Source organism: Botrytis sinoallii (assembly GCF_014898435.1).
Source record: "Botrytis sinoallii strain Bc 23 chromosome Unknown BSIN_001, whole genome shotgun sequence".
In the NCBI taxonomy this organism is placed as follows: Eukaryota; Fungi; Ascomycota; class Leotiomycetes; order Helotiales; family Sclerotiniaceae; genus Botrytis; species Botrytis sinoallii.
The window spans coordinates 102,122-129,865 of NW_024066028.1; the positions used below are offsets into that span (position 1 = coordinate 102,122).

The 27,744-nt window shown below is 44.0% G+C and overlaps 12 protein-coding genes across 12 annotated transcripts; 9 read left to right on the plus strand and 3 right to left on the minus strand.

The window, feature by feature from the left end:
* Positions 1–278: 278 nt before the first annotated feature.
* On the plus strand, positions 279–3,376 carry EAF02_000030 (uncharacterized protein; the record flags this gene model as incomplete). Its single annotated transcript, XM_038896078.1, has 5 exons — positions 279–514; positions 578–867; positions 921–1,204; positions 1,253–2,719; positions 2,792–3,376. The coding sequence occupies 5 exons, from the start codon at positions 279–281 to the stop codon at positions 3,374–3,376; spliced, it is 2,862 nt and encodes a 953-aa protein (XP_038762937.1).
* Positions 3,377–5,283: 1,907 nt separating this feature from the next.
* Positions 5,284–7,203, plus strand: EAF02_000031 (uncharacterized protein; the record flags this gene model as incomplete). The annotated part of the gene is made up of 4 exons (XM_038896079.1): positions 5,284–5,472; positions 5,611–5,658; positions 5,709–5,753; positions 5,866–7,203. 4 exons carry the CDS (start codon positions 5,284–5,286, stop codon positions 7,201–7,203), a joined length of 1,620 nt encoding a protein of 539 aa, XP_038762938.1.
* Positions 7,204–7,729: 526 nt separating this feature from the next.
* EAF02_000032 (uncharacterized protein) lies at positions 7,730–8,678 on the plus strand (the record flags this gene model as incomplete). The annotated part of the gene is made up of 4 exons (XM_038896080.1): positions 7,730–7,838; positions 7,894–8,062; positions 8,120–8,264; positions 8,334–8,678. The coding sequence occupies 4 exons, from the start codon at positions 7,730–7,732 to the stop codon at positions 8,676–8,678; spliced, it is 768 nt and encodes a 255-aa protein (XP_038762939.1).
* A 380-nt stretch (positions 8,679–9,058) lies between these two features.
* On the plus strand, positions 9,059–9,560 carry EAF02_000033 (uncharacterized protein; the record flags this gene model as incomplete). The annotated part of the gene is made up of 2 exons (XM_038896081.1): positions 9,059–9,304; positions 9,468–9,560. 2 exons carry the CDS (start codon positions 9,059–9,061, stop codon positions 9,558–9,560), a joined length of 339 nt encoding a protein of 112 aa, XP_038762940.1.
* Positions 9,561–10,157: 597 nt separating this feature from the next.
* On the minus strand, positions 10,158–10,569 carry EAF02_000034 (uncharacterized protein; the record flags this gene model as incomplete). Its single annotated transcript, XM_038896082.1, has 2 exons — positions 10,158–10,385; positions 10,444–10,569. 2 exons carry the CDS (start codon positions 10,567–10,569, stop codon positions 10,158–10,160), a joined length of 354 nt encoding a protein of 117 aa, XP_038762941.1.
* Positions 10,570–11,332: 763 nt separating this feature from the next.
* On the plus strand, positions 11,333–11,848 carry EAF02_000035 (uncharacterized protein; the record flags this gene model as incomplete). Its single annotated transcript, XM_038896083.1, has 2 exons — positions 11,333–11,532; positions 11,608–11,848. 2 exons carry the CDS (start codon positions 11,333–11,335, stop codon positions 11,846–11,848), a joined length of 441 nt encoding a protein of 146 aa, XP_038762942.1.
* A 514-nt stretch (positions 11,849–12,362) lies between these two features.
* Positions 12,363–13,946, minus strand: EAF02_000036 (uncharacterized protein). Its single transcript, XM_038896084.1, has 3 exons — positions 12,911–13,946; positions 12,768–12,846; positions 12,363–12,693 (listed from the first exon to the last, which is right to left on the minus strand). Exons 1-3 carry the CDS (start codon positions 13,086–13,088, stop codon positions 12,435–12,437), a joined length of 516 nt encoding a protein of 171 aa, XP_038762943.1. The 5' UTR covers positions 13,089–13,946; the 3' UTR covers positions 12,363–12,434.
* Positions 13,947–14,534: 588 nt separating this feature from the next.
* EAF02_000037 (uncharacterized protein) lies at positions 14,535–15,903 on the plus strand (the record flags this gene model as incomplete). The annotated part of the gene is made up of 3 exons (XM_038896085.1): positions 14,535–14,577; positions 14,624–14,752; positions 14,846–15,903. 3 exons carry the CDS (start codon positions 14,535–14,537, stop codon positions 15,901–15,903), a joined length of 1,230 nt encoding a protein of 409 aa, XP_038762944.1.
* A 1,081-nt stretch (positions 15,904–16,984) lies between these two features.
* EAF02_000038 (uncharacterized protein) lies at positions 16,985–18,722 on the plus strand (the record flags this gene model as incomplete). The annotated part of the gene is made up of 4 exons (XM_038896086.1): positions 16,985–17,900; positions 17,969–18,074; positions 18,164–18,466; positions 18,560–18,722. 4 exons carry the CDS (start codon positions 16,985–16,987, stop codon positions 18,720–18,722), a joined length of 1,488 nt encoding a protein of 495 aa, XP_038762945.1.
* A 141-nt stretch (positions 18,723–18,863) lies between these two features.
* On the minus strand, positions 18,864–21,189 carry EAF02_000039 (uncharacterized protein). Its single transcript, XM_038896087.1, has 3 exons — positions 20,787–21,189; positions 19,004–20,731; positions 18,864–18,944 (listed from the first exon to the last, which is right to left on the minus strand). Exons 1-2 carry the CDS (start codon positions 21,008–21,010, stop codon positions 19,285–19,287), a joined length of 1,671 nt encoding a protein of 556 aa, XP_038762946.1. The 5' UTR covers positions 21,011–21,189; the 3' UTR covers positions 18,864–18,944; positions 19,004–19,284.
* A 633-nt stretch (positions 21,190–21,822) lies between these two features.
* On the plus strand, positions 21,823–23,489 carry EAF02_000040 (uncharacterized protein; the record flags this gene model as incomplete). The annotated part of the gene is made up of 7 exons (XM_038896088.1): positions 21,823–21,932; positions 21,988–22,067; positions 22,119–22,316; positions 22,364–22,371; positions 22,424–23,129; positions 23,188–23,231; positions 23,448–23,489. The coding sequence occupies 7 exons, from the start codon at positions 21,823–21,825 to the stop codon at positions 23,487–23,489; spliced, it is 1,188 nt and encodes a 395-aa protein (XP_038762947.1).
* Positions 23,490–24,046: 557 nt separating this feature from the next.
* EAF02_000041 (uncharacterized protein) lies at positions 24,047–25,838 on the plus strand (the record flags this gene model as incomplete). The annotated part of the gene is made up of 3 exons (XM_038896089.1): positions 24,047–24,753; positions 24,801–25,383; positions 25,437–25,838. The coding sequence occupies 3 exons, from the start codon at positions 24,047–24,049 to the stop codon at positions 25,836–25,838; spliced, it is 1,692 nt and encodes a 563-aa protein (XP_038762948.1).
* Positions 25,839–27,744: the final 1,906 nt, after the last annotated feature.

Sequence of the window (27,744 nt, forward strand, 5' to 3'; positions counted from 1 at the left end):
GGTGAAGTTTATTAATAGAAAAGGCTACACTCGCGTCACTCTAAACCATACCTGGCCCTTTCCAAAAAGTTCCCCCTTACGACTCACTTCCCAATATTAACAGGCGACTTGTCCTCCAACCTCGATGCCGTACTTTTAGTCCTTTACCATTAATTTTTCTTTACACTCTTTCCGGCAATACAATCAATTCGAGCTTGCTGGTTTAATTCTTTGGGAATTTGGGCTTTTAGAAGCTCCTTGGATTTATAGAGCTTCTTGATTTCCATCTGAAGTGCACTATGGCACGTACTGGAAAATCCGTGCACGCAGATGTCGCAAAGGGCTCGAGGAGCCCTTCAAGGCAACCTGTTACCAAGAGATCGACTGATTATACCTCTGAAGGGGTTAAAGATCAAGATGTCTTCCTCCTCCCTGGCTCCGACTTTCAGGTCATGACCCTCCTGACACTATTGGGTGCTGTCGTCAGACTTTTCCGCATCTACCAACCAAGCAGTGTGGTGTTCGATGAAGTCCAGTAAGTTGTCATGCTGCAATTGGTTTTTGACCCTAGAACAAGCACTTACACTTATTATTATAGCTTTGGTGGTTTCGCCTCGAAATACATAAAGGGTAAATTCTTCATGGACGTACATCCTCCTTTGGCTAAACTATTGATTACACTTGCGGGATATTTGGCTGGATTTGATGGGGAATTTGACTTCAAAGATATCGGAAAGGATTATGTCGAACCAGGTGTACCATATGTTGCTATGCGATTATTACCAGCTATCTGCGGGATCCTCTTGGTTCCTACCATGTTCTTAACTCTCAAGGCCGCAGGTTGCAGAACCATGACATCTGCTATGGGAGCTGGATTCATTATATTTGGTGAGTCAAATTCTGAAGCATCTTGCTTTCAAGAGCTAGACTAACATCTTCAGAAAACGGATTACTTACTCAAGCACGTCTAATTCTCCTCGACTCTCCTCTCATGATCATGACAGCCATGACAGCGCTTGCATTCACATCTTTCACAAATCAACATGAACAAGGACCTACGAAAGCATTTGGACTGAGCTGGTGGTTTTGGTTGGTTATGACGGGTTTTGGTTTGGGAGCCACCGCCAGTGTCAAATGGGTTGGACTTTTCACAATTGCTTGGGTCGGTAGTCTTACTGTATTGCAACTGTGGGTTTTGCTTGGAGATGCAAAAACTGTCACACCGGTAAGAGCCCTTCATTCTAACGAATTTGTCAAATATTGACAAGTACAGCGCATTTTCGCCAAGCACTTTGTAGCACGAATCTTTTGTCTTATTATCATTCCCCTTACATTTTATATGGCCATGTTCGGTATCCACTTCTTATGTCTGGTTAACCCAGGAGACGGTGATGGATTCATGAGTTCCGAGTTTCAAGCAACTCTTAACTCGAAGTCCATGCAAGATGTTCCCGTAGATGTTGCTTTTGGAAGTCGAGTTAGCATCAGGCATCACAACACTCAAGGAGGATATCTACACTCTCACAATCTTATGTATCCAACTGGTAGCAAGCAACAGCAAATCACATTGTACCCTCACAAAGACGAGAACAATATCTGGCTCTTGGAGAACCAGACTCAACCACTTGATATCAATGGACAACCAATTAACGGATCATTGGCTTGGGATGCTTTACCTGAACCAAAGCTCATTCAAGACGGTGATGTCATCAAGCTATACCATCAACCTACACATCGTCGCCTCCATTCTCATGATGTACGACCGCCAGTTACCGAGGCAGATTGGCAAAACGAGGTGTCCGCTTATGGCTACGAAGGATTCGAAGGCGATGCTAACGATTTCTTCCGTGTCGAGATCATCAAGAAAATGTCCGACGGGGAATTGGCTAAGACTCGCTTACGAACAATTCAGACCAAGTTTAGACTTGTTCATATTATGACTGGCTGTGTTTTGTTCTCACACAAAGTCAAGCTTCCTGAGTGGGCGTCAGAGCAGCAAGAAGTCACATGCGCTAAGGGTGGAACTCTACCCAACAGTGTTTGGTATGTTGAGCAGAATGAACATCCTCAACTCGGAGCAGACGCGGAGAAAGTCAACTACAGGAATCCGGGTTTCTTTGGCAAATTCTGGGAGCTCAACAAAGTCATGTGGCGCACAAATGCTGGTTTGGTTGAATCCCATGCTTGGGACTCTCGTCCTGATTCTTGGCCTATTCTCAGACGTGGTATTAATTTCTGGGGCAAAGACAATCGTCAAATTTACCTCATTGGTAACCCTGTAATTTGGTGGAGCTCGACATTGGCTGTTGTTTTGTTCGTAGCCTTTAAAGGACTTGCCATTCTCCGTTGGCAAAGAGGGTTCAGAGATTACGATAACCCAGTTTTCAAGCGATTCGACTACGAAATTGGAACATCTGTTCTTGGGTGGGCTTTCCATTATTTCCCATTCTACCTGATGCAGCGTCAACTTTTCCTTCACCACTACTTCCCCGCACTATATTTCGCCATCATCGCGTTGTGTCAGACTTTTGACTTTATCACTGCCCGTGTTCCTGGTATTGGTTTGCGTGAACGTCCTTTCATTGGAAGGATTGGCGCGGTTATCTTCCTAACCCTTAGCATTGTTGTTTTTGCTCTCTACTCTCCATTGGCATACGGCAATCCATGGACACAATCAGCCTGCAAACAAGTCAAACTTTTCGAAAAGTGGGACTGGGACTGCAATACTTTCTTGAATGATGTAAGTTTAATTTCATTTTATTCACGACTATTTCTAGTTTGTGACATTGAGAACATGCGCTAATCCTTTTAGTACTCTGATTATGCAACTCAATCAATCAATGCGAATGTCGACGTCCACAAGACAGACTCGCCATTGATCCCAACCAATGCTGCTGAAATCCCAGCACAGGCTGGGGCTGGCGAGCAGAAACCTCTTGTAGAACAAGAGAACGTCTCAGGAGCACCAGAAGGGAAACCAGAGGGCTTGGTCTCTCCACCGCCAGCTGCCCCTGTCGCTAGTCATAGCATTGTTTCCCGCGAGGAGAAGGTTGAATATAGAGATCAAGACGGCAATATCCTTGATCCCGAGGCGGTAAAGTCTCTCGAAGGAAAAGTCAGCTTCAAGACCAGATATGAAACCAGAACTCGCATGGTGGATGCTCAAGGCAATGAGATCAACCCACCTGAGGATGACGCAGTTGGAGTCGCACCACCTCACCCAGACGTTGAAGGTTCTGACCCTCAAACTGTCGGCCAAGCAGAGCCGGGTGTCCAGGAAAAGCCAATGGCACAACATGACGTGCAAGCTGATGAGAGCAAGGAGCAAAGCATTGAGAAATCTGATGGCGGAGCTGCTAAACCTGCTAGTGAAGGGAACGAGGCGACTGCAGTTTAGGGTTTTCATTTCTTTTGTCATGTCTAGAAATCACAGGAGACAGCACGGAAAATATTCGGCCCAAATGGCCCTTGTAACATAGAACACATGTGACAGCAATTCTATTAATCTAAAATGAAAAAATTGTGCACTACCATCCAAAAGTTATTTGATCTCGTGATCTCGTTCATAAACAAGGTTCAGCCTGATTGGAATATGCTACTACCTAGTATCAAAAAATCTATGCATGCTGATATGTCAGGCCCATTTCTGCAAGAGCCAGATTGAAGGCACATTTCTCTGCACTGCGACTTTGCAAGCTGGCCAAGTTTTCGGATTTAACATCCTCAAAAAGAAGAAAAGTTACATCAAACCAGGGGCCAATACCACTTTCATAAATGGGGGGATACTACAGTTTTCGTACAGTGTATACCAATTGTCGTCCTCTTTAGCTTACCATTGTTTCCACCAATGGACCGAGGGAATATTGAAGGAGATGGTTACACAGCAAGCGACGAGTATCGTAATGAGTGAATTTCTATTTCTTTCCATAGTTTCACGAGTACACAGACACTTCTGTGAGGGAACACAGATGCCAAGTTCTGGCTGGCTGTAATGCTGTATTTATGATCTTTGGTATTTCTTCGGAGACTTTCAAGACCCAGCTGAACAGATGCCGGCATCCCCGTACCCCGACTCAATCTTGTGGCCTCCCCTGTACGTAATCACGAGATCACGCAGCAAAGTGGCTCGCAACTTTGATTATTTTCTCGGCAAAAGTACTTCGTATACGGAGTAGTACATACTCAGCTCGAGCTCAGGCACCTGGGCCTAGTAGGTACTTAGACGCACATGTTACAAATGACAATATGCACGATTACAACATAAATGCCGAGGGACTTTCTAGAATTTTATTTGACTCTTGAAGGCTTCTCTAGTCATACTCTAGCTACCTAGTCCTACTTCACATGTAAACTCAAAATGATCGGACTGCACCACATCCGTTACGTTTGAATCATTCAAGCGATGGAGCTAGCCGTGGAGTAATCGATCCGTACGGAACTGTACTGTCGCGTTACTCGCGTCGAATTAGAATCCGTCTGATCGGTTGCGGTTGTCCTCTAACTTCCAGGTTGTTACAGTGCCGACATCAAGCAGCCAGCCTACTTTGGAATCCATCCACATCAATTTTCTTCAACCATCGGATATGTATCCCAAAAAGTATAGGGAAGTATGTTGAGCTTCCTAATTGGGATTTTGAATTCGTACCCAGGTCACCTTACGCGCAAAAGTCCTCCGGACTCACGAGCTTTTCGCTTTTGCTAGAGCACTTTCACACACGTGTGATTCCTTACTGGCTACAAAGTCCACGTTCGCACAACGTCGTGATTGCCCCTGGTCAATTCGAAATTGACCATTCATATAGTCCAAATGTCACTGCGTCAAAAATGTGTGATGGTAACCTCGATTTATTGGGGCGTTTGCTCTCTAATCCACCAGCCTGCCGCCGATCCTATCTACACCGAGACTTATGGACCTGAAAGGTATTCTAGTGACCGTCTGGAAGACCCAAATTTGGATTTTTGTACATCCACTCATGAACAGACCAGATGTTGCACTAAACCCTCCCTTCCCTCAACTTTATTAAACCGGGCCATATATAGAGTATGTCTATCTATCATCAGAAGCTAGGTCGATCGTTCAGGTACAAATAAGCACGCCTCCCTTCTGAATATCAGCCAATCTTCGTGCAGTCGATCGATTGCTGATTGCTATTCACATCATATCCTATTTGGATTCGGTGATTCAAGGCGGCTTTTCTTTTCTCCTCTTCGTTCTTTATTGCACTCCGAGTTCACCTTTCTGAGTTCCAATATCTCAAGTTACTTTTTCAAAACCAACTTTGGATTTGGGATCTCAAAGCAACAATGGTTTGGTCAATATCCTCGCTACTTGGATTCTTGACGGGGAGTAGCGTAGTTAGCGCTTCTTACGCGCCCACCTCTGTGACATGCCCTTCAGGGGTATCACTTGTCAGACCTGCAAATGGTCTTTCAGACAATGAGGAATCCTACAGAGTATCGAGAAAAGCTATTGCGGATGTCGCTTTGAAAACGGTAAGGAATATCATTATCTTTTTGATTTATCTAAGCCTAGACCTGGTTCCACTTGCCATGTTTTAGGCGAGAGGAGATTACGAGTCCCTATTTCTTTCTCTTGGCTCGAAATTAAACTTTGACTGATTCTATGTATAGTGGCTGGAGAAAACAAACTCGGGATTTGGTACCGATGATTTGCCAACGGTATGTATATCTGTCTCAGGCTCATTTCTTCGGTAACTAACATTATTCAGATCGCGCTTACCCACAGTGGTGGGGGCTACCGATCTCTCCTGTCGGTCAGTAATTTTCATGAAAAGACATTCTTTAGAACTGCGGCGTTCCATGCGTCGTCGAAATATCTCCTAGGCCATCTTTTTCAAGCAGGTCCAATACTAACTATTCCAAAAGAGCGCCGGTGTAGTTCAAGGTCTTGATGCACGGGACAGTGATGTTTCTACTAGCGGTCTCTACCAAGCTATCACATACCAAGCAGGTCTTTCGGGTGGATCATGGTTCCTTTCATCTCTTGCCGGAAACAACTATCCAACAGTCTCGTGGTTGCGAGATAATCTCTGGGAAACGGCGTTTCAAGAATCACTCTTCGACCCTGATGGATTGCTATTCGTCGTAGCGTACGCCAAAATCGTTGGAGAACTTCTTGAAAAAGACGCAGCAGGCTTCCACACTACTCTCACTGATCCATGGGGGAGACTTTTGAGCTATCAATTGCTCGCAAATGATGGTGAATCAACCACTTTCTCATCGGTCGCCACACTTTCCAATTTTACTTCACATGCAGTGCCATTTCCAATCATTACCAGTAGGGGAGTGAAGACATGGCTAGGCCAATGCGAGCCCGGTCCTAATGCTACAATGTATGAGTTCTCTCCATATGAATTTGGTTCCTGGGATGCCGACGTGTCTGCTTTCACGCCAACTGAATATCTTGGCACTACTCTGAAAAATGGTGTGCCAACTGGGAAATGTACCACGAATTACGATAACTTGGGCTATATCCTAGGAACCTCAAGCAGTCTGTTCAACGAGGCGTGCCTCAGCGTTCCAGCACCCGTCAATGGTTCTTCAAATGCATTTGAAGGTATCTCTGCATTCCTTGACGGCGTGCACGAGGTAACCACCGAAGATTTATATGCTATCTATAAAAATCCCTTCTACGAATACGACTCATCCACGGGCGTGGTTAACTCTGCAAACAATGTTCCAGCCCAGGACACATTAAGCTTGGTCGATGGTGGAGAAGCCTTGCAAAATAACCCCATATTCCCATTCCTGCAGCCGGACAGAAACATATCTGCTATTATCGTGAATGATAACAGTGCAGACGATGCAACCAACTGGCCCAACGGATCCGAAATTCTTACCACGTATGTACAATCTCTGTCAGCCGGTCTCACGCGCATGCCAGTCATTCCTTCCGTCGAGACTTTTGTCGCCGAGGGCTACAATAAGCGAGCTACATTTTTTGGATGCGGCGATACAAGCAAAATAACAATCGTCTACCTCCCAAATGCACCATACACATTTGCTAGTAATGTCTCGACTGCCCAATTGATCTATCCAGCAGCCACTTCCTCGGGAATCATTGCAAATGGTGTGGAAGTTGCAACTCAGGGCAATGATGCCGAATGGCCTACTTGTTTAGGTTGTGCGTTTATGGAGAAGACTGGACAGACCCTTCCAAGCGCTTGTACAGCTTGTTTCACAAAGTATTGTTATTCCAGTTAAGATTGGTGATACCCTTGTTTAGATTGTGTTGATGCGAAAGCTGGACTTTGTTTATAGTAGGTATGTTGTTGGAGTAGCGTGAGAAAAGGGGAGGATGATTTATATTCGATATCTCTGTATTTGAAGCTATGTAGCTCGTTGTCGAGAGATATATTGATCTTTGTAATATCTATCATTGATTAGATACTTATTATGTCCATCTTCCGATCGCTCTGTTGAGTATCATCTTGCTATCTTCCGTCTCGATCTTCTTTCTTCTTTGGTTTTTCGCCATTGTATTTCCTCGACAGCAACGTGAACTGTAATCACAATTCGTCTGGAAAAAGGGAATGGTTTCGTGGTTCCACCTCACCTTTGTCCTTCACACGTCGATATCTTCATGTCAGCATGAACTCCACCTCAACAATGTTGTACGTACGAGCTGTCCCGTGATTTCAATCGCGAGTAACTTATAAATATAAGGCTGTAGATGGCATTTTCCAAAAAATGCAATCTAGCTTCTTCCATTCCCATTCGTTAAATAACCATGCAATCGATCGACGGCCACAGCGCCGCATGCTGCAACATCCCACCGGTCGTTTCAAAAGGATATACTCCTAAAGGTACCTACGAAACTATTGGCGGTCTGAAAACTTGTGAGTATCGCTCCGATCCAATAGGAATACACTACAGCTACTGATAATCCCCAAGATGTTTCTGGGCCGCCATCTGCGAAGAAAGCCATACTGGTCATCTACGATATCTTTGGATACTATCCACAAACCATTCAAGGAGCAGATATCCTGGCTCAAGGATCGGGGGAGGAATATCAAGTCTTCATGCCGGATTTCTTCGAAGGAGAACCAGCGAAGATTGAGTGGTGAGTGGGCTTTGGCGTTTGCCATTGTGGGAATAGAAATGTTAATGGGGGTTTTAGGTATCCGCCTGTGACTGATGAACAAATGAAATCACTCATGGATTGGTTTGCTCCGAGGAAACCAAATATCGCAATTGAGAGAATCCCGAGTATCTTGAGGAATATTGAAGAGAAATATGGAGAGAAAAGTTGGGGTGCTGTGGGGGTATGTTTCTTCTTTTGTTGTCATCTCAGTATTTTCCTGATACAATCAAGAACTGACTTGATGATATAGTACTGCTGGGGCGGGAAAGTCATCGCCATCACATCCGGTGCAAATAGTCCATGGAAGGTATCAGCTCAGCTGCATCCCGGTATGATGGATGTAGAAGACGCGGGGAAGATTGCGATTCCTCACGCGGTGTTAGCGTCGGAGGAGGAAAGGAAAGATATGGATGCTTATGAGAAAGAGTTGAAGGTGGAGAAATATGTTGAGACGTTTAAGGATCAGGTACATGGATTTTTGAGTGCGAGGGCGGATTTGGAGGATGAGGTGAAGAGGAGGGAATATGAGAGGGCTTATGGGGTTTTGGTGGAGTGGTTTGGGAAATTTTTGTGGTTGTCGTCTGGTGTACATTAGTCGAATGACAGAACAGACGACTTTATAATTTTGCTCGCCGAGACTCGGAACGTTATGTTCAAATACTGATTTTTAATAATTACCAGTGTCATATTTTCGAATGTTCAAGAAGTTTGACTTTAATATGTTTGTGTTTGAAATTGCTTTAAGAAATTATTTGTAAACATGCTTTTCGGTTCAACTCGATCGATTCTTACCTCTAGAAGAGAGTGGGCTCACCGGGAGTAATGTCAATGGAAAACGGCCGTGCACTAGCATCATTCCAAAATCCTCAGTCCCTCCATTGCGATATCAGTCCACTCCACTCCAAGAACGCAATAACGAGCAATTTGTTCAGCGGATACCTCTCGATATATCAAATCCACCCCAGAATCAACAAGATGAAACCCTCGACAATGTTTCTTCGCACAGCGCGCATGGTTTTCCCGGCTTTTGCACGAGTTAAAAGTACACAATTGGCTGGCGCAAGATGTTTTGCTTCGATGCAGATGGCGAAGAGACCAACATTGGCTTTGATGGAGAGGGTGAAGGAGAGTGCGAGTTTGGGCGCGAGTGGAAAGGGGGCAGACCAAGTCAGGGGCATGAAGGTTAGGAGTTCGGTGAAGAAGTTGTGTGAGGGGTGTAAGGTATGTTTTGTGTTTATTTCTGGGAGAAGGGGCTTGGGATTCGTGCGGGGATTGGGAGTACTGGAATTCAATACGACAGCGAAGAAATTTCTTGGGGGATGTTCTTCAAGATTTGCGACTGTGAGGGACCAGATGTGTGAATGCTAACATGGTAACACTACAGAGCGTCAGAAGAAAGGGTGGAAAATCAGGGAAAGGACATGTTTATATCATTTGTTCCTTGAATCCTAAGCACAAGCAGAGGCAAGGAAAATAGATGATTGAATCCATACGGGATGCGAAATACCAGGTTGGAGAGCAGAGAACGAGAAACTTCAATCGAATACGTTGCGAGATTGCGGGTTGCGCACAACCATAAGGATTTGAGCTTCTGACGAAAGAGCCATGAGGAGTGAGATGTACGATATGTGTATCACTCTGTATAAAGAGTACGCACTAGACACTGGGTATGGCGTTGGGGGAAATAGTGATATGTTGGTAGTGCAAAGAATCACCTCCGCACATACATGATCAGAAAAGAATACAAACAGATAAAATCCACAAGCCAGGCAAATGAATATACAGGGCCTTGTGAGGATTTATATGCTCTTTACGCCCACAATAGAAGTTTGCCCACGCCATCTAAAAACCTCGATGATTATTTTCCAGTGCCCCGTACTCCATAGCTACTCCATACCAATGCATGTATATATACAACCTTTTACCCACCATAAATTACTTTCCTACAATCCAGATAATACATCATATGCCAGTAATATACCTCTCCATCCCTTCCCACTGCGTTTTACCTGTACCAATTAAATACTTGATTTGGCTCTGCACCCCCATGCATTTGTTAGCTTTCATTGCCACTTCACATCGAACCGCACTCTTTCAATTTTCCCAATCCCGAGACTGACTCAACGCCTCTCCCAACCAAACAAGAAGAAACTAAACCCACCAGATCCGTCACTCCCCTATTCCTCTCAAAATCATCCCTCACAAACCTCCTCGTCTCGTCCCTAGACCCCGCATCGGGAATCCGTCGACAATCCCGGAGAATCCGTCTATAGAGTGAAAGAGCCTTGGATCTCTGGAGAAACTATCTCTTTATTAAACTCTCCTCTTTTTCATATGGCTGTGTAGAGAATAGGACATACATGATCCAGTGACACGGTAGGACCGAGTTTACTCGATGGCCGCCGGGGTTTGGCGGATGAATGGGAACGAATTGTGCGCGTGATGTTGCTGAGACGAATATAGGTTCGTAATGGGGGAGTGCGCATTTTGTGTTGATATACTAGGGTTTGGGTATATGGTGAGGAATTGGAGGGAATGGAGGGGTTGAGATATAAATTTGTGGAAGGAAAGGATGACCTCGATCATTAGATGAAGATGGATGGGTGGATGGTGGGGCGGGGCGGGATTTCGCGTTGCGGGGCAGATTGTCTAGAACTTCTAGACGCGTTTGTTGAATGGTGAACTCGAAATAAGAAACGAGTTTATCACTTGAAGAAATTCTGTTGCAATGGGGTTTTGATTCTTGATCATAGACATTATATCAAAGTTTTCAATTTACGGATGTTTAAAAAGAGCAAAAATGTCTACCCCGAATTCCATCACAATCGCGTGCGCGAAACCTCTCGAGGATTTTGAACGTGATTACATGCCTCCTCGGTATATCTTCTCCTTTCTTTATTATTTCGCCTATTAAGTTTTATATTTTTGACAGCTGGTAGATCTTCATATGCTCTTTATAATACGTCACCTAATCTGAAGATGAAGCGATGATGAAATCTTATAAACTAGGTTTGTATAAACCTAGTACGCTACGTCGGGAAGATTAACGGCTTGTTGGAGTTGGTTGAGAAGACGTCCGGGAAGCATTTATAGGGAGAGTAGAGGGGGGTGGAATGGGAGGAGGAAGAGGAAGGAAATGGAGTTGTGGGATTTGAGGTATTTGGTTGTGAGGGAGGCGGGTGCTGGGATTTGTGGGGGAGAGGGAGAGGGAGGGTGGGAGGATGATGAGGATGAGGATGAGGGTGGGAAATGGAGAGGGAGAGAGGATCATGGAAATTCGGAGGCGGTGAAGAAGAGGAGATAGTTGTGGAAGAATGTGGAGAGGAAGGAGAAGGAGAAGGCGAAGGCGAAGGGGAGATCAAGGGATTCATGAGTTTTATGCCTACGTTTGAGGATGGCATCAAAGTGCTTTATCTTTATGAGATACATCTAATGGACGAACTACGCGGGTTCGGCTCACTCTTTCTGATACTTACATCCTCTCTATCATGTTCCTATTCAGTAAGATACTAACACCCTCACAGCACAGGCCTAGGCACCCATCTAATGTCCCTCCTTACCAACATTGCGCGCGCCATTCCCGGTGTCGAAAAAACAATGTTAACATGTTACACGGCTAATGAAGCGGCGTTGAATTTCTATAGGAAGCTTGGATATGAGAAGGATGAGTATAGTCCGGAGCCGAAGAGGTTGAAGGGGGGGAAGGTGTTGGAGAGTGATTATGTTATTTTGAGTAAGAGGATTGAGAGGATAGGGGATGGGTAGAAGGTAAAGAGGTGGAGGCTGGGAAAGGTAAGAGGAAGAGGGGAGTTTGAGTGAGGAGGTTGGAAGCATTGCTAGGGAGGGGATGGGTGTGGATTGATGTTAGGGCGTTTGGGATTGTAGTCTGGGATGGGAATTGATACCAAGAAGAGAAGCGTGCTAGTGATTGCGAATTATCAAATTTACACTCGATATTGAGAGAAGCAGTAACAGAATCGGATGGGTATCATCGTGCTCCTTAATATGTGTTTCTATTTCAAGTTTCACAATCCGACCGAGTCACCCTTTTCACCATCCAAACTTCGACTGCCAGTCTCCAGCAGGACGAAAAATATGGGCCATCGAAAATAGGTACTTTTTCAACAGTCGATGTCAAATTAGACAATCATTATTTTGAGTCAAAGGTTAACAAATATGCTTACAAGAGTTAGATCTATCCATATGTATGTGCACCATATCATTCATTTTTTGGATTGAGATTGAAATTGATATTATTATAAGGTGTTAGATTATAAGTGTTTTCAATGCATGATTTCATTTGAATGATTTGGTATCCCAATTTTGCCGTCCTGCCAGAGCCCCTCTATCATCAATCGGTTTGTGCCATCGCCATTGGTTCCGTCCTCTGATAACCCTGTGAAAAAACATCACTACCCTGGTTTCTCATAATGACTTCCTTCTCCTGTTGCATCAGAACACAACAATGACAACACCAACTCAAAGCTATGTCCTTAATCCCTCCCTCTCCTGCTTTTCCAATCCCATATTCTGTTCGAATCTGGCGACGTTGAAGAATGGTGAATATGGCTCCTAGACCGCACCATTGAGCCCCCGCCCATATAAAAACACTATCAGAAGTCAGCTTGTATGAAACTAACCATTTGTCATATAACGACATACGTCATTATTAAATCGTGAATACCCCGTGAGATTGGGATCTTTGTTCATCCGATGTTGAGTCTTGCCATAAACAAAACATGGACAGAAGAACGCTTTGAGACCTGGAGATTCGAGAGCATTAGTTTGGTTGGAACAGTCAAAAGTGCGGGATTGGGGGTTAAGTACAAAGTGAGCTTGGAGAGAAGCAATTCCAGACACTATTTGACCATTCTGACTGCTCAACGACGTCAGGGCTAGAATAGCTCGATTGTGGCGGCTGTTGCTCCTGAGGCTGTTGGTCTTGCGGAATAGCAAGTGGTTGTTGTTCCATCGTCGGCTCTAGTTGTATAATTTTCTCTGCCATTGTGTTTGAAGGTATATGTGCTTAGAAGAAAGTGCTCGAGATCCCACGGGGAATTTGTTGCGAGGAGATATTGAACAAAAAATAAAGAAAATCAAATAAAGAAATCTATTCAAAAGTGTTTGCGTCGACGATGGTAGGAAATGCAGGTGACCTAAGTGCTGAAAACGAAATGAGATATATAATGCGATTTAGATCGACCATATGTGAACACACCAAAATCTCAACGTTCTCTTGGCAAGTTTAGAGTGTCTTAAAAAGTTGAGAATGTGGCGCCGCCTTTTTCGTTTGAGACTAAATGTTTCCTACGAAAACGTGAGACCTGGCCGTTCAGATACTGTCGCTTTTGGGTAGCATCTCAAAGGACGAGATATTCATGCGCAATACTATTGCGCCGAACGAATTAAGATCACTAAGATTGACACAGCACCAAATTTGACATCATCGACTGCCTTTCTTTCCTCGCGAACTCATAGCAATCTCGAACTTTCGAATTGTTGGACTGGAGATGCATGGAAATTGCCCTTTCTTTAGGGGTAGCCCAGGGTACTGTCAATAGCAGTCTCTTGTCAGTCTGCATGTGGTGCTACAGTAACTTTAACTTCAATATGCTTCTGTCTCGATATTGACATAACTAAAGCTATAGTGAGGAGGTGTAAAGAGCAAAACAGTGACGGTAGGCTCCATGTGGACAACGTAAACCACACCAGAATGGTTTGGTCAGAGATGTATTTGAATATCTCAAGTGACTTGGAACATCAAACGTATTCGAATCTCTAATCTAACTTGGAACATGAAAAGGATTCAATTGTTGGATTCGAATTGGAACATTGAACGCATTTGATTATCAAATTTGGATTAAAACATTGAATATAAGGTTTTGCTTAATTAGTGTGCAATTTGCTTCGTTCATCGCGCATGAGTAGTGAGGTAGGGTAGGCTGAGGTAGGTAGGGCGGTAGGCTCGTAGGGTACCCTACACCAACCTAAAGTCACGACAATTCTGCCATTGATTTGACCGCCTTGGGTTTTTACTTGACAGAACCCTTCACTTGTAATAAGACGCAGCTTCTGTTTAAAAAGGAAGGTATTACTCAATTGTACCACCCAATCCATGGAAATTCGATGCGGGCAGTAGCAGAGAGTTTCAAATTTGATTCATTGTCGAATCATACGTTGAACCTCATTCTGCAAGTACAGGGAATGCCTTCAAATCACCTGCTATGTTTGGCTTGGAATGATACGACGAGTATTGATTGTATGGAGATTGATCCATTCGAGGATCTTGGTACCATTCATTGAAACTTGTTAGATAAGATATAAGATATATTATGTTATACAAGATCCCCCATCAACTTCTGACTTCCAAAAGACACATCCCCTGAAAACTTATTCGTTGTCTTGGCAAGAACTTGGAATCCTTTCACGACCATTCTTTCAGATTATCAAGATGGGTGACATTGGACAAGATGCCAAAAATATTGTTATTATAGGTACTTTCAGCTGGTCTTTCTCAGGTCTCTTCCTAATATGAATTAGGTGGTGGTATCATTGGTGTTTCTACAGCTTACTGGCTAACTCAACACCGGCTGTATGATCCATCGATTCATATCATTACAATTCTAGAAGCTACAGAAATAGCCGGGGGATCTTCTGGGAAAGCTGGAGGTTAGTGGTACAGGATTTGAACTCCACGCACGAAAGTGCAATGGTCCCCGGGAACTTGGATCATATTCTGAACTATGTTCTAAATCCAACCAGGCTTATTAGCATCATGGGCAACACCCTCTTGTCTCGCCCCCCTTAGTTTCAAATTGCACATGGAGCTCGCTGAAATGTATAAGGGAAGTTTATGTTGGGGTTATCGTCGTGTTCACTGTGCTGATATGGCCTTTGATACTCGAAACAATACTTCGGCGAATGAAAGTATCGATCGCTTTGGAACATTGAAGTGGATTAATAGGTCTGGCATCAAAGAATTCTCCGAGATTGGCAAACCAGACGATACTGCTCAAGTTCATCCAAAGTCCCTCACCAACTATCTCTTGAACCTCGCACAGGCTAAAGGTGTGAAGGTCATCATAGCACCCGCTACATCGATTAATTATTCTTCGAACAGAGAAGCAGTCCATTCCGTCGAGTATAGTGAACATGGAACTCAGAGGCAAATTCATGCAACTGATACAATCATTGCAGCTGGTCCCTGGTCATCTAAATTGCTTCCTCGTATTCCAGTATATGGCGTTAGGAGCCATAGTATCTTGATGAAACCTTCAAAATCATTAAGTCCTTACGTTTTATTCCCAATTTTTGACCCGCCAATCTCGAAAGAATCCCCAGAGTATAAGGAGAATCACTCCATGCAATGGAATGACAAGGAAACCATCATAGACAACATAGAAATTTACCCTCGTCCCGGCCCGCCATTTGATCCCGAAGAGATTGTTTATATTTGTGGCCCTAGCGATTATCCACCACTACCAGAAAGTACAAACAAAGTCCTAGTGGACCCAAATATGATTGCGAGCATAAGATACGCTGCGTCGACAATTTCCCCAGAAATTGAAAATGGTGAATTCGTGCTGGGCCAAGCATGCTTCAGGCCCCAAATTCAAAAACATGCAGAGGGAGAAGCGGTAGGCCCAATCGTGGGGGGTGTTCCAGGTGTAACAGGACTATGGATAGCGACTGGACATGATGAGTGGGGAGTGCAAAATTCCCAAGGAACTGGAAAGATTCTTGCTGGAATGGTGATGAGAGATGAGCTCGAAGGTGTGGATGTAAAGGCTCTCGATCCTCGAAATTTCTTTGGAGAGTAAACGTAAGATATTGCTTAAATTTGGGTCCAAGTACGTGATTGAAGGATTCGGTTTGACATTTGAGAGTCTCCATAGCGCGGATTTGTTAGGGTGATGCATACTCATTTGGACCATTGGGTGGTATTTTACATTGAGGTGATGTCCACCACAAGTTTCAAGAATGTCACGTTTTACATACAAACAAAGTTCGAATATCAGAAAGCTGTACTTTATAACCAATCGTTTGATCCTCACAAGGTGCGGACAACGCCCTACTTTCTGTTAACTGCCAAAAGGAAAGAGGTGGCAAAGAGCGGTCTAGAGAACGAGTATTGACTTTATTAAAACTTTATTGTATACTATCTTGATGCAGGCTTCATCCAACCATCAATCGCAACCTCAAGCTCGGCCCTGTCAAGTTTTGAACAAAATTGCCGTGGTTTTGAATTGTCAAAATTTCTACACTCGGGCAGCGCAAACTCGGTATCAAAAACAGTCAACAACTTCACTCCGTACAATCGAGTTTCTTTCCGAATTGTCGTTCTCAACAAATAACCCGTAATTTTACGGCGCGTTGTTCCGTTCAATGTGGTGCATGCAAACGGCCGCCTTCTCCATATTTCTCTCGTTCCTGGTAGGCGCCCAGATGCCATACCGGCAAGGCTAGGCGCATGCGTTGGTTCCTGGACCGCATTTCTTACATACGTACTATGCACACATGTCGTGCTTGCATAAAGCACTTTCTCCCCGGAGATATTGTCCTATTTCATGCTGCCCCTTGACTCTTTTTGCCTCCTCATGTGCATACAAGAGAGCAGGTATGCAAAAAGTAAGTAAAGCAAGCGCAGCAGATGAAGTGTACATGTATGCGATGTTGTACTGCATATTATGAATGCAGATGGCGGTTGTCGCGGCTTATTGTGATTGTGCATACTTGTATATTGTGTGTTCAGCCTGTGACTGTTATTTCTGTTTTGTTGATTGAAATGCTACAATCCTAGCGCGTGGTACTTTGTTCACAGAATTACCTTTAAGAGTCGTTTGAATTCTGGGACATTTCATCAAAAGCTCAGAGAGATATTCAATGTGGAGAATTGGGAAAATGGCAGTATCGAAACCCTCCAGATCTTTTCCAATTATCGCTGTCGAAGCTATCGATCCACCCATCAAATCTCCAGAACCTCCATTAACAAGTACGAATGACCCGGAAAAAGGTATCACTGTTGTATCGCCAACACTCTCATGTAGAGCTCACTATCCCTCATTCAACCCTATCTTAACAATCATCTCTTCTTTCACCCTCACCCTTTCAACATGGGGTTTCTACAACAGCACCGGCATCCTCCTTTCACACCTATCTGTACACCTCCTGCCCAATACCCCACTCCCGATTCTCTCCCTCATTCCCGCTCTCAATATTCTCTTCACATTACTCCTGTTCTTCCCTCTTGGCCCCATATACGATACTTACGGCCCTCTTCCTCTGCTAATCCCAGGCTCTCTCATATACATTCTCTCCCTGCTCCTCCTCTCTATATGCTCTTCTCTCTTTCACTTTCTCCTGGTATATGGGGTTCTGAGTGCCATAGGCATGGCGCTCCTCTGCACGGTAGCGAACGCGATGTTAAACACCTTTGAAGGAACAGGCTACAGAGGACTAGCGACAGGCATTGCGTTAGTGGGGAATCCGACCGGTGGAATCATCTTTACGTTTGTATTTCAAGCTGTTCTGGAAAGCTTAGACTGGGGCGATGCTATGAGAATCGTGGCTGGGAGTGTGGGAGTGCTGGTTGCAGTGGGATTTTTGGCTTTCTTGCCTTGTGGGGGGTTGCGAGAAAGGAGGATTCGGAATGAGTACGGACACCGGGGGCAGGATAATGATTGTGATGTCAGTACGGCTTCGACCAATACTAGAAATCAAGCTCCGTGGTGGAAGTTCTGGCACGAGAAAAAGGTTGAGGGAGATTGGAGTCTATTACGCGATAGAAGGTTTCTCTGGTGTATGGCAGGTATCGCGCGTAAGTGCTCACCTTCATTTGCATCTGCCCTAATGTCTTTTTCCTATACTAACAATGCCTTGTTCAAGTCTTCGAATTCGTACTCGTAGGGGCCATAGGTCTCCTCCCCACATACGCATTGCAACAGGGATTTTCAACCTCCGTTTCTTTCAACGTTGTCGCGATTGTAAACGCGTTAGTCTCACGTCTTCACTTCCCCTAATCACCTCCACATTCCATTCCCGCAAAAGTGAAAAATACCCACAACTGACCCCAAGACCCAGCGGCTCCATCCTCGGACGTCTCCTCTCCGGCCCGCTCTCCGACCACCTCGGCCCCTACAATACCGTCCTCCTCTGTCTAATCTTCATTTCGCTCCTCGCAAACTTCGCTTTCTTCCTTCCTACTTCTCTTCTCCCCACTAGCGCCTCCTCCACATCCCTCATCCTCTTCTACCTCTACGCATCTCTCTCCGGCCTCGGTTCCGGCGCCGTCATGAGCGCAGCCCCTCTTTGTATAGCCGCGCTGTGTCCGTCGCACGTGTATGCGAGGTGGTGGGGCGCCAGCCAGGTTGGAGTCGCCATTGCGTATGTTTTCCCCTTCCCCTCCCTTTCGTAACTTGCTATCGCTTCGATATCTCTCCCATCTAAATTCACGAGAAGTTAACACCCTCAAAATAGATGTTTCCTGAGTGTCCCCCTCGCTTCCATTATACTCTCCCGAGTGGCTTCTTCCCTGTTCATTTCCTTTTTCGGGTTCGTCCTTTTCTTGTCCGGTTTAGCTTTTGCGCTTGCAAGATGGGAGGTATTGAGGCGTGAGTGGATGTGGATAATCAGGGTTTGATTGACGTGAAGAAAGCAAAGGAGAGAAATAAATAAGGGAAGCGAGGATATAATGATACATCTTAAACATATAATTTTTTAACATATCGGGGTAAGCGAAGGAGAGTGGAGACAATCATACATCGAACTCCCATGGTAACAGAAGGGCTTCACAGCCCGCATAGTTGTATTATCTCCCCTAATTTAGTCGCCTAATTTGGTCACCTGCCCATCATCTTTCAACCTAGAATACATTTAACACCAGCTATTCATAATGATTTCCTCAACCTTCAAATATCATACCTCAGTGCATTAAATCAATATAAGTTAGACCGTGAATGAAAAGATATCTTTTACCCAAGATATAAGTGAATGGGCTTTCCTATGCCTTGATACGCCATCCCATCCAGCCCCCTGTTTGCCTCCCATCATTTTGTAAAAATGTCTTTTGAGTATCTCCATCTTTCCCCACCGTTTTCCAGTGTCCTAATCCATCCATGTTTCCGTTTCATCCCGTATTATTGCGCCCTCCCATTATAGTAATACAAACAAATGAAAATCTCTTGCCTATTCTAAAGACACATTCAAGTAGAACTGACTGATTTAATGAAAGATTGATATTTTTCCTCTTCCGTGAGAATTTTTCTTGGTAGCTTTGCTACTGGTGGCGGTGGTGGTCCATTTGTAGTTTGCCAGAGTGGTAAATTAGAGTTGTTGGCGTCCGATTCTGGCTGATCTGAAGAATTTGTAGGTGTACCTTCCTTCTCGGGTTCAGTGTCCTTAGGCAGACGCATGGCCAATAGAACATATTCGGCTCTTGTTGTGTTATCCATGATATCCTCCATATATCTACGGACTTCGTCCGGGGAAGCAACGACCTTTTGTAACGAGTCGAGTTGTTTGCCTTGGTGGGTATAGAGACGAATGGTAACTGGCTGGTAATAATCGAGCTCCGGGTCGTACGAAGTGGAATCGCTGCTACTACCTTTACGGACAATGAGGAATGAGGCTATGACTTGGCCACCGGGAAGATAGTCAAGGATGCTGTATTTCGGGAAAAGGTAGCGATCACCGTTACCTCCATTGAACTCGAACACAACACCAGAAATATCTGGCTTAGGTGGAGCTACAGGACCTTTCGATCGAAGAGCCTGAGGTTGCTGAGGTGGTGCGCTAATAGGAGCAGGTGCCGGTGGTGGAACAGGTTTAGCGACTGGTGCATTTGGTGGTCCATCAAGTTGAGTTGTAGACGGCGGCGGTGGTGGTGGTTGCGAGTTGGCATTCATGGGTGGTTGGGCGGCGGATTGAGCAGCAGACTTTTGGCGTGCCTTTGATATCGCATTCAACTCATCAATGTGATTTTGAAACTGTCTCAGTTCAGAAGATGTTGCTTCACCATTTGCCACGATTCTCATTAAGCCCTTCAACTGCTGATCGGTCGCAGCTCTCTCTGCTAACATTTGAATAACAGGATCTGTACTCTTGTTTGGCTGGGCTGGCTGGGCTATGCTAATCGGTTGAGATAAATTGGTATTCGGGTTGTTTGGACCCTGTGCAGGGGGTTGTCCATTCATTGGAGCGCTACTCATCGGCGGTGCTTGCGCAGGAGGAAGAGGATTCATAATCATTGGGGCGGTCGGCGCAGGGTGGTTTGGAGGCATAGTTTGTACTGTTGGTGGTGTTGTCTGGATTGGTTTTTGTTGTACCGGACTTGGTGCTTGTGTGGGAGCAAGAGGTGGCATAACTCCATTCGGAGGGCCATATTGAATGATTGGGCGATACATTTGTTGTTGCTGAGTAGATTGAAAGGCAGACTTTGGTTCCTTAATAGCATACATAGTAGCATCGAATACATGAGGTTCGATGGTGATTTGGCATGTTCCAAGCTTCGTCATCGTATCCTTTCCCGGATTGTTCAGAGGTTCTGCAGGAACACCCTTCTTCTTTGTCGGTTTCGTCCAATACTTCTCAAATATACCTTCGCTGACCCATTTCTGTCGTGATCTTTGTAGTGATTCCGCAAGAACTCCGCTGTAAAAATGTTGGTACCAGCTTCAATAAACTGGGCATCAAGTAGAAAACTTACCTTTCGGAAATTGTTTGAAAATCTTTAGAAGAAAGATTGTCGGATTGAGGCTCATCGACAGTAGGCAAAGGCATACCGGCAACAATGCTCTTTGGAAGAGTTTCTTCAATGGGTGGTTGTGGAGTTGCTGAAATTGATCGATCTGGAGGAGTAGCAGTTCGTTTTTTGTTCGCAGGCTCTCCTCCACGAGAAGACCTCGCAGGTAATTTTCTCTTTCTTTCCATGATTTTTTGCTTATTTGAGAGAAATTTTGGAGCGTTCAGCTTTTTGTTACAGTAATCGATTTATTTGAATAGGCGTCTTACGAATTTTTGTGGTGGAAGAAGTAATTAAATAAGGTTGAGTCGAGGTTGTAGTAATGAGTAAAGTTGTGAAGTGTGAAGTGAAGTGAAATAAAGTGAAGCGCGGCCGAGAGTGATGAATTTGGTGGTGTGGTTCGTTCATATCATAAGCAGCGCCCTGGAACATCAAACTTTGGGATTTCTCTTCTTTCAGTCAAACAACCGAGTGATCCTACAACCTACACTTTGCAGCCAGTACAACTTCAGTTAGACTACGACGACTTTGGGAATTCCTATTACTTAAAGATCATAGTTGAAAGTTAATGAAGAGGAATCCATCGACAAGAAGAAGGATCATTGAAGCTTCACAGGAAGATCTTGTAAGTTCTTTTTCTATCCACTCTATCGATGTTATCATCCGTACTCCGGACACACCCACAAGCACATATCTATATCTACCCAGGTATCTGTAGTACCAAAGCTACGTGGTTCATAGATACCGGTGGTCCATGATCAATTCCTTGTTTTTCATCAGATTTTATAGTTCACTCAATGGGAATCTATCTATTCGTAATCTTATTCTATCACTGATATATCCGCGCGCGGCTGAGGGGCAACATGTTGATATATACTCAGTATTCTCTCCCAAAATGTTTACGACAAATTATGTGATACCTTCTCTTCATGAAACCAGTCTGACCTTCTTGACTCTTTTCCTCTAGCTTTTCCTGTCTTGAGACTTTGTCGTTCACAGCATGGCTCCCCTGGCGCCTATCTTCAAGAAAGCATACCTTACTCTTTTTCTTGGAATTTCGTTTTATGCTTTAGCATTGCTTGCCTTGACAAATCCATGGCTGCAAAGACAGTAAGTGACACATTCCAATTCAATAATACACATGTCCTTTTGCTCATACTTCAAGTGTTATGTACGTGCACAAGTTACATCTGCCACAGGCCTGGGCAACAGACATAGATAAGCCAGAAAAGTTTGGCTTCGCTAGTCAGTAGTATCGGCCACATACATATCCTCCATTGCTGAATTTTAGCATAGAGAATCAGGTGTCGCCATTCAATTTCAGTACTGTGGATGGGGAGACTATCTACGCTTGGCATGTAATGCCCCTTGGCCTTTATGCTAAGCATGAATCGGAGATATTGAAGCAACCGTCGGGGTTCGTGAATGATATAAGTCACAGGAAGGGATTCGAACTATTGAGAGATGACCCAAACGCTCGGCTTATTATCAATTGTAAGTCTTGTCCAAATACTCTATCTTCTATGCACTAACGATGAAAGTTCACGGGGTATGAATGGTTTCTTTCTGATATGTGAGCCTATCAGCTGATTGTAAGACAGACATTTGGAAACGTGGCTCAGGGAGAACGAACAGCTTCATATCGGGCGATACCTGACGGAAGCACCTCAGATATTCACATTTTAGCCATTGATTATCGTGGATTTGGCCGCTCAACTGGTTTCCCTACCGAGGAAGGACTCATCTTAGATGGTATCTCGGCAGTCGAGTGGGCTCTGAACAGTGCCAAAATTCCGTCATCTCGGATTGTGATTCTAGGTCAGAGTTTAGGAACAGCAGTTGCTTGTGGCGTCATAGAACATTTTGCCATGCAAAAAATCGAATTTGCAGGTGTTGTACTTGTCGCCGGGTTTACAGATGTTTCAAACCTACTGACCAGCTACTCCATCGCCGGCTGGATACCAGTGCTGTCACCGTTGCGTCCATACCCTGCGCTGCAGAAACTCTTCATCAGCTATGTGAACGACAAATGGCCCTCCACCTCACGCCTTACGAATTTTGTGAAAATCAGTAAGCGGGTGCGATTATTTATTATTCATGCTTTAGATGATTACGAGATTCCATGGTATCATTCACAAGGGTTGTTTGCTGCTGCTGCAAATGGTACTATGGAAAGTGGGATAGACATGGACTTGTTGGAGAAGATGAAAGCGCGGAATACCGTTGATATGGGTGATGGTGCTTTCATTTCGACTTGGAAGACTGGAAGTGATAAGATCATTCGACAAGAAATAGTCGCACATGGAGGTAAGTAAATATAGATCACCAGGGAAGTAATTTTACGTTCTTGCTAACTGGATTCTAGCTCATAGTACGGTTCTCACCTATGCGCCTCTATCCTTAGCAGTTGTAAGCTTAATCAGTCCTTTTCCTTTTGCGCTCCACAACCTTTTTAATGTTTATGATATCCCTCTTCACTTTCTGAACAGATTCGATACATTATATCCTCAAAACCCCCCTTTTGAGAGTCTGTCTCTGTTTGGGCGCTTCATTCACTCTCCTCATTTGATTCATAGCTCTTTTACACATTGAAAGCAGGCCATTACTGACTTCCCGATGTTATAGTTTAAAGCATTTGGTCTCGACAACCGAGGGGTAATACCATGATGAGAAAGCCGTTAGTGATAAAGGTACGAACAATGTACCATTTTAGTGCCATTCGAGTGCCATTCGAGTGCCATTTGTGTATATAAATTTGCTGTATATATAAGTTCCTAGGTATAGAATAGAAGGAGTCAAGAGGACAAATAAATGATTTTCATTTTGAGACATGACACTATAATAAATTGCTTTTAACACTCACTTTGCCCAACGGTTTATTTCTTTCACGTATTGGGTATATAATACAGTAATGGTATATATAGTGCCTATGTAGGTAATGTAGATGAATACTGCTAGGTAAATAGGTGTGCCCAGATGAACTGAGTAGCACGAGTAGATATGGTAAAATATAAAATTGCTTTACCGCTTCCCCTTTCGTCCTTAGTGGGCCATTTGAATTGCCCAATTTGGACTCCACAAGCTTTTTGTCTTAAATCAAATTTTAGCGTCATAACCCCGCCCCGCCCAACAAGCTTCCCACTTCCAAATTTGAGAACACCTTACATTCCTATTCCTATCCAGTATTACATCCCTATTTTTTTTTCTATACATTAACCAAAAAAATGGCAGATTCTACACCCCTCGAGCCTAAGGGCAAAGAAATTGCATCTGAAAATACCACCGAAGAAACTTCCGCAACCCAAGCACAAGTCGAATCCGAAAATGAAGAAGACAATGACGAAACAACCACCGGCGCAACTGGCACACCCGCTACTGGCAAAAAGAAGAAGTCAAAGCGAAAGAAGGTAAAGGCCGCACTGGGAGTGGGATCTTCCTCAGATGGCCCAAGCGAAAAACCTACCAGAGAAGACCTCTCAAAAGCCGTCGCAGGTCTTAGCAAATCTCAAATTCAAGATATCCTCGCATTAAATCCTGCACTCGCACAACAACTTGGTGCTGTAGATGGCGAGCTTTCTTCGAAGCAAGCTACAGAAGCTGTGCGAAAGCTTAGCTTGGAAGATATCATGACTGGACTGGCCTCGAGTGGAAAGAACGTTAAGGAAATGGGCGCATACAAGTTTTGGCAAACGCAACCCGTTCCCAAGTTTGGAGAAAACTCTGAAATTATTGAAGAGGGTCCATTCAAGATTATTGATGTGGAACAAGTTCCTAAAGAACCAGGTCCATTGGTGGCTGGATTTCATTGGGTTACAATGGATATGACAAGTGACGAGGCTTTACAAGAAGTTTTTGATTTATTATATGGCCACTATGTTGAAGATGATGAAGCAATGTTTCGATTCAACTACTCAAAGTCATTCCTCAGATGGTAAGACATGGATAATTTTTTTGGAACGGCTTTTACTAACAATTTAGGGCACTCATGTCACCAGGTTGGAGTAAGGAATGGCACGTTGGTGTTCGAGCTACCGTATCTGGAAAGTTAGTAGCCTTTATATCAGCTATCCCAGTCGCACTTCGAGTGCGAAACAAGACCCTTAAGGCCTCTGAGGTCAACTTCCTTTGTATCCACAAGAAGCTTCGAGCGAAGAGATTGGCGCCCGTTCTCATTAAAGAGATCACACGTAGATGTAACCTAGAAGGAACATGGCAGGCAATATACACTGCTGGTGTGGTGTTGCCTAAACCAGTCAGTACATGCAGATATTACCATCGATCGTTGGATTGGAAGAAGTTACACGAGGTCAAATTCAGTCCACTGCCTCCGGGAAGTACGCCAGATCGACAAGTTCGTAAATTTGCTCTACCATCCAACACATCCACTAAAGGATTGAGACCCATGGAAGCCAAAGACATTGATGGTGTCTTGGAACTTTGCAAAAAGTACCTGACGAAATTTGATATGGCGCCAGTTTTCACTAGGGAGGAGATAGAACATTGGCTTTTCAACAAGATTGAGACCCCTGCCGAACAAGTCATCTGGTGTTATGTCGTCGAGGTAATTTTCTAGCATTTGGTTCTCATTAAATTACAAACTAACATATCCTCTAGGACCCCACGACGAAGAAACTCACTGATTTCTTTTCTTTCTATTGTCTCGAATCATCCGTCATTGGCAACCCTAAGCACACTAACGTTCGCGCCGCTTATCTATTTTATTATGCCTCAGCCCTTGCTCTTGATCCAGCAGCATCTAGAGCTGATCTTGGCAAACGTCTCAATGAGCTCGTTCATGATGCTCTTATTATTGCCAAGAAATACAAATTCGATGTCTTTAACGCGTTGACGCTTATGGATAACACTTTGTTCTTAGAACAGCAGAAATTCGGAGCCGGCGATGGTCAGTTACATTATTATTTGTACAACTACAAGGCGAACAATATCGCAGGTGGCGTGGATAAGTTGAATAGAATTCATGATGCGGGCAGTGGAGTGGGCGTTGTTATGCTGTAGTTCAGCTAGAGGAGATAATGTGCAAGGTTTTGAAAGCAATTCGAGAGAAAAAATGTGTGCCTGAGTAGACAACTCGATATGGCAAAAGAAACCATTTTGATCGACCTTCATAGGAAAACTCGAAGTTTTCATCAACAATTTCGGTCAGAAGAGATTAGACGACGGAATTGCATACACTCCGTTAAATACCTAGGTAAATCGGCCCGCTGACAGTATGCATACCTAATAATATACAACGAGTCCTAAATACGCCTATATTCACTATATAGTAGTCACCAAACCTGAATTCCTAAAACGTATGTCTCATCGTTTCACCGTTTCCCCGTTTTTGGGAGGAACACTCGAATTCACATCCGTAGTCGGATGGAACGTGTGTGAATATCTCAGCCTTTAACTACGTGATATCATTGCAGCGCAGTTCGTTCACACGATAAATATGGGAATTGTGAAGCAACAGGTCCACCCATTTTAATTGCCTCTAACTGCCAGAAACATTCTTCACAGGTTTGAATATATGATACTTCCAAACAGGGGTTGTACTTTGAGGTCCATTTACTACACTCTTCAGCAATTTCTAAAGATAATTAAGCTCGCAAGCCTTTTCTGATTTTGTATACCACCCTATTTTTCTTCCCTGAACCGATATCATCTTCATAAGTTTCGCTTCGATGTATATTTGCTCTTAAAATATTCATCATTGGTTTTCTTACCATTATTAGTATCGTCTCAATTTCTTTTTTTGTCATTATTACCCACACCATCAAATCGACAAGCAATTTTGCCCTTCGTTGTTAGAAGTTAGGGTAGGGTAAATCCATACTTCTTTTGGAATATATCACTGTTACGAAGTACAATCCGAAGCAGGATGGCGCCTTAAAGATATCCATGTCGACAAGTTGATCGCTGACCATGTTGAATTTCATCGGTATCAGCTTTGTTCAGAGCTAAATGTTGAGAATCACCAGTCGTATCTCGAATTATGTTATGTATGGCTTAACGGATAAACTGTGAGAATGATGTGGGACAGAATGGATGAGGATAGTTAACTAATTGTAATCAAATACAGATGCGGATTCGGATTCGGGATGTTCTGAAGCTAGGAGCTAGTTATCAATACCGATGCTCAATACCTACTGTAGCACGTCCAAACAAATAACACGCCTCTCGCTTGGAACTGTCGAACTGAATCATTTTCCTTATCATGCGAATAAATTCAGATCCGAGAACTTGGTAACAAATCCAAATGGCAAAGCCAAACAAAACAGTTGGCTCTAACAATGCCAGGGGGTCCTTGACGAATAAATCCAGCATCTAGTACACGAACTGGAGGCGCAGTAACTGATCTAAGCAGGTACGTCTTGGTAAATCTTCCCATAAACTCAGAACGCTTTGACATCCCTCTCACTCATGCTCCAGTATCAAGCTTGGTTCTCCGCATGTAGCTATGATAGATGTCGCATATCTACCGCAGTGCTGGATTTACTAATCGATTTACAAAATGCGTTGATCGAATTTGAGAGTTCGTTATGAATTCCATGTTTACTATCGTCGGTGTCGCATTCTGGATGATCTATCCCGTATTTCCTAACCTTGTAGTTGTCGAAAATTTTCGGAAAGAGCTTGCAATAGCTGATGCATGGTGATAACAGCGATTTTTACGCTGTTGATCTAGCCAAAGTTAAACTGTATATCCTATCCTCCTCTCGATATGGCAGGAAACTTGACGCTATGTGCACATTAGCATATCTGCTTGGGTGGTAATGAAAGATATACTATTCAACGACCATATCTTTTGAAGAAAGCGCCACCGTGATGACAATTGCGCCAATGGAACATGCCGAAACATCAGTGTGGGGTTCAACTGCGAATGCTTTTGACCACCGACGATGTCTACAAATGCCTGGCG

Excerpts from the sequence above, each read along its gene's own strand:
- EAF02_000036 (XM_038896084.1), bottom strand. The coding sequence starts at position 13,088 with ATGGCAGAGAAAATTATACAACTAGAGCCGACGATGGAACAACAACCA. Across the intron at positions 12,847-12,910 it reads CTTCTCTCCAAGCTCACTTT|GTCTCAAAGCGTTCTTCTGT; the intron begins GTACTTAACCCC and ends TCGAATCTCCAG. Across the intron at positions 12,694-12,767 it reads AAAGATCCCAATCTCACGGG|TGTTTTTATATGGGCGGGGG; the intron begins GTATTCACGATT and ends GACTTCTGATAG.
- EAF02_000039 (XM_038896087.1), bottom strand. The coding sequence starts at position 21,010 with ATGGAAAGAAAGAGAAAATTACCTGCGAGGTCTTCTCGTGGAGGAGAG. Across the intron at positions 20,732-20,786 it reads TTTCAAACAATTTCCGAAAG|CGGAGTTCTTGCGGAATCAC; the intron begins GTAAGTTTTCTA and ends ACATTTTTACAG.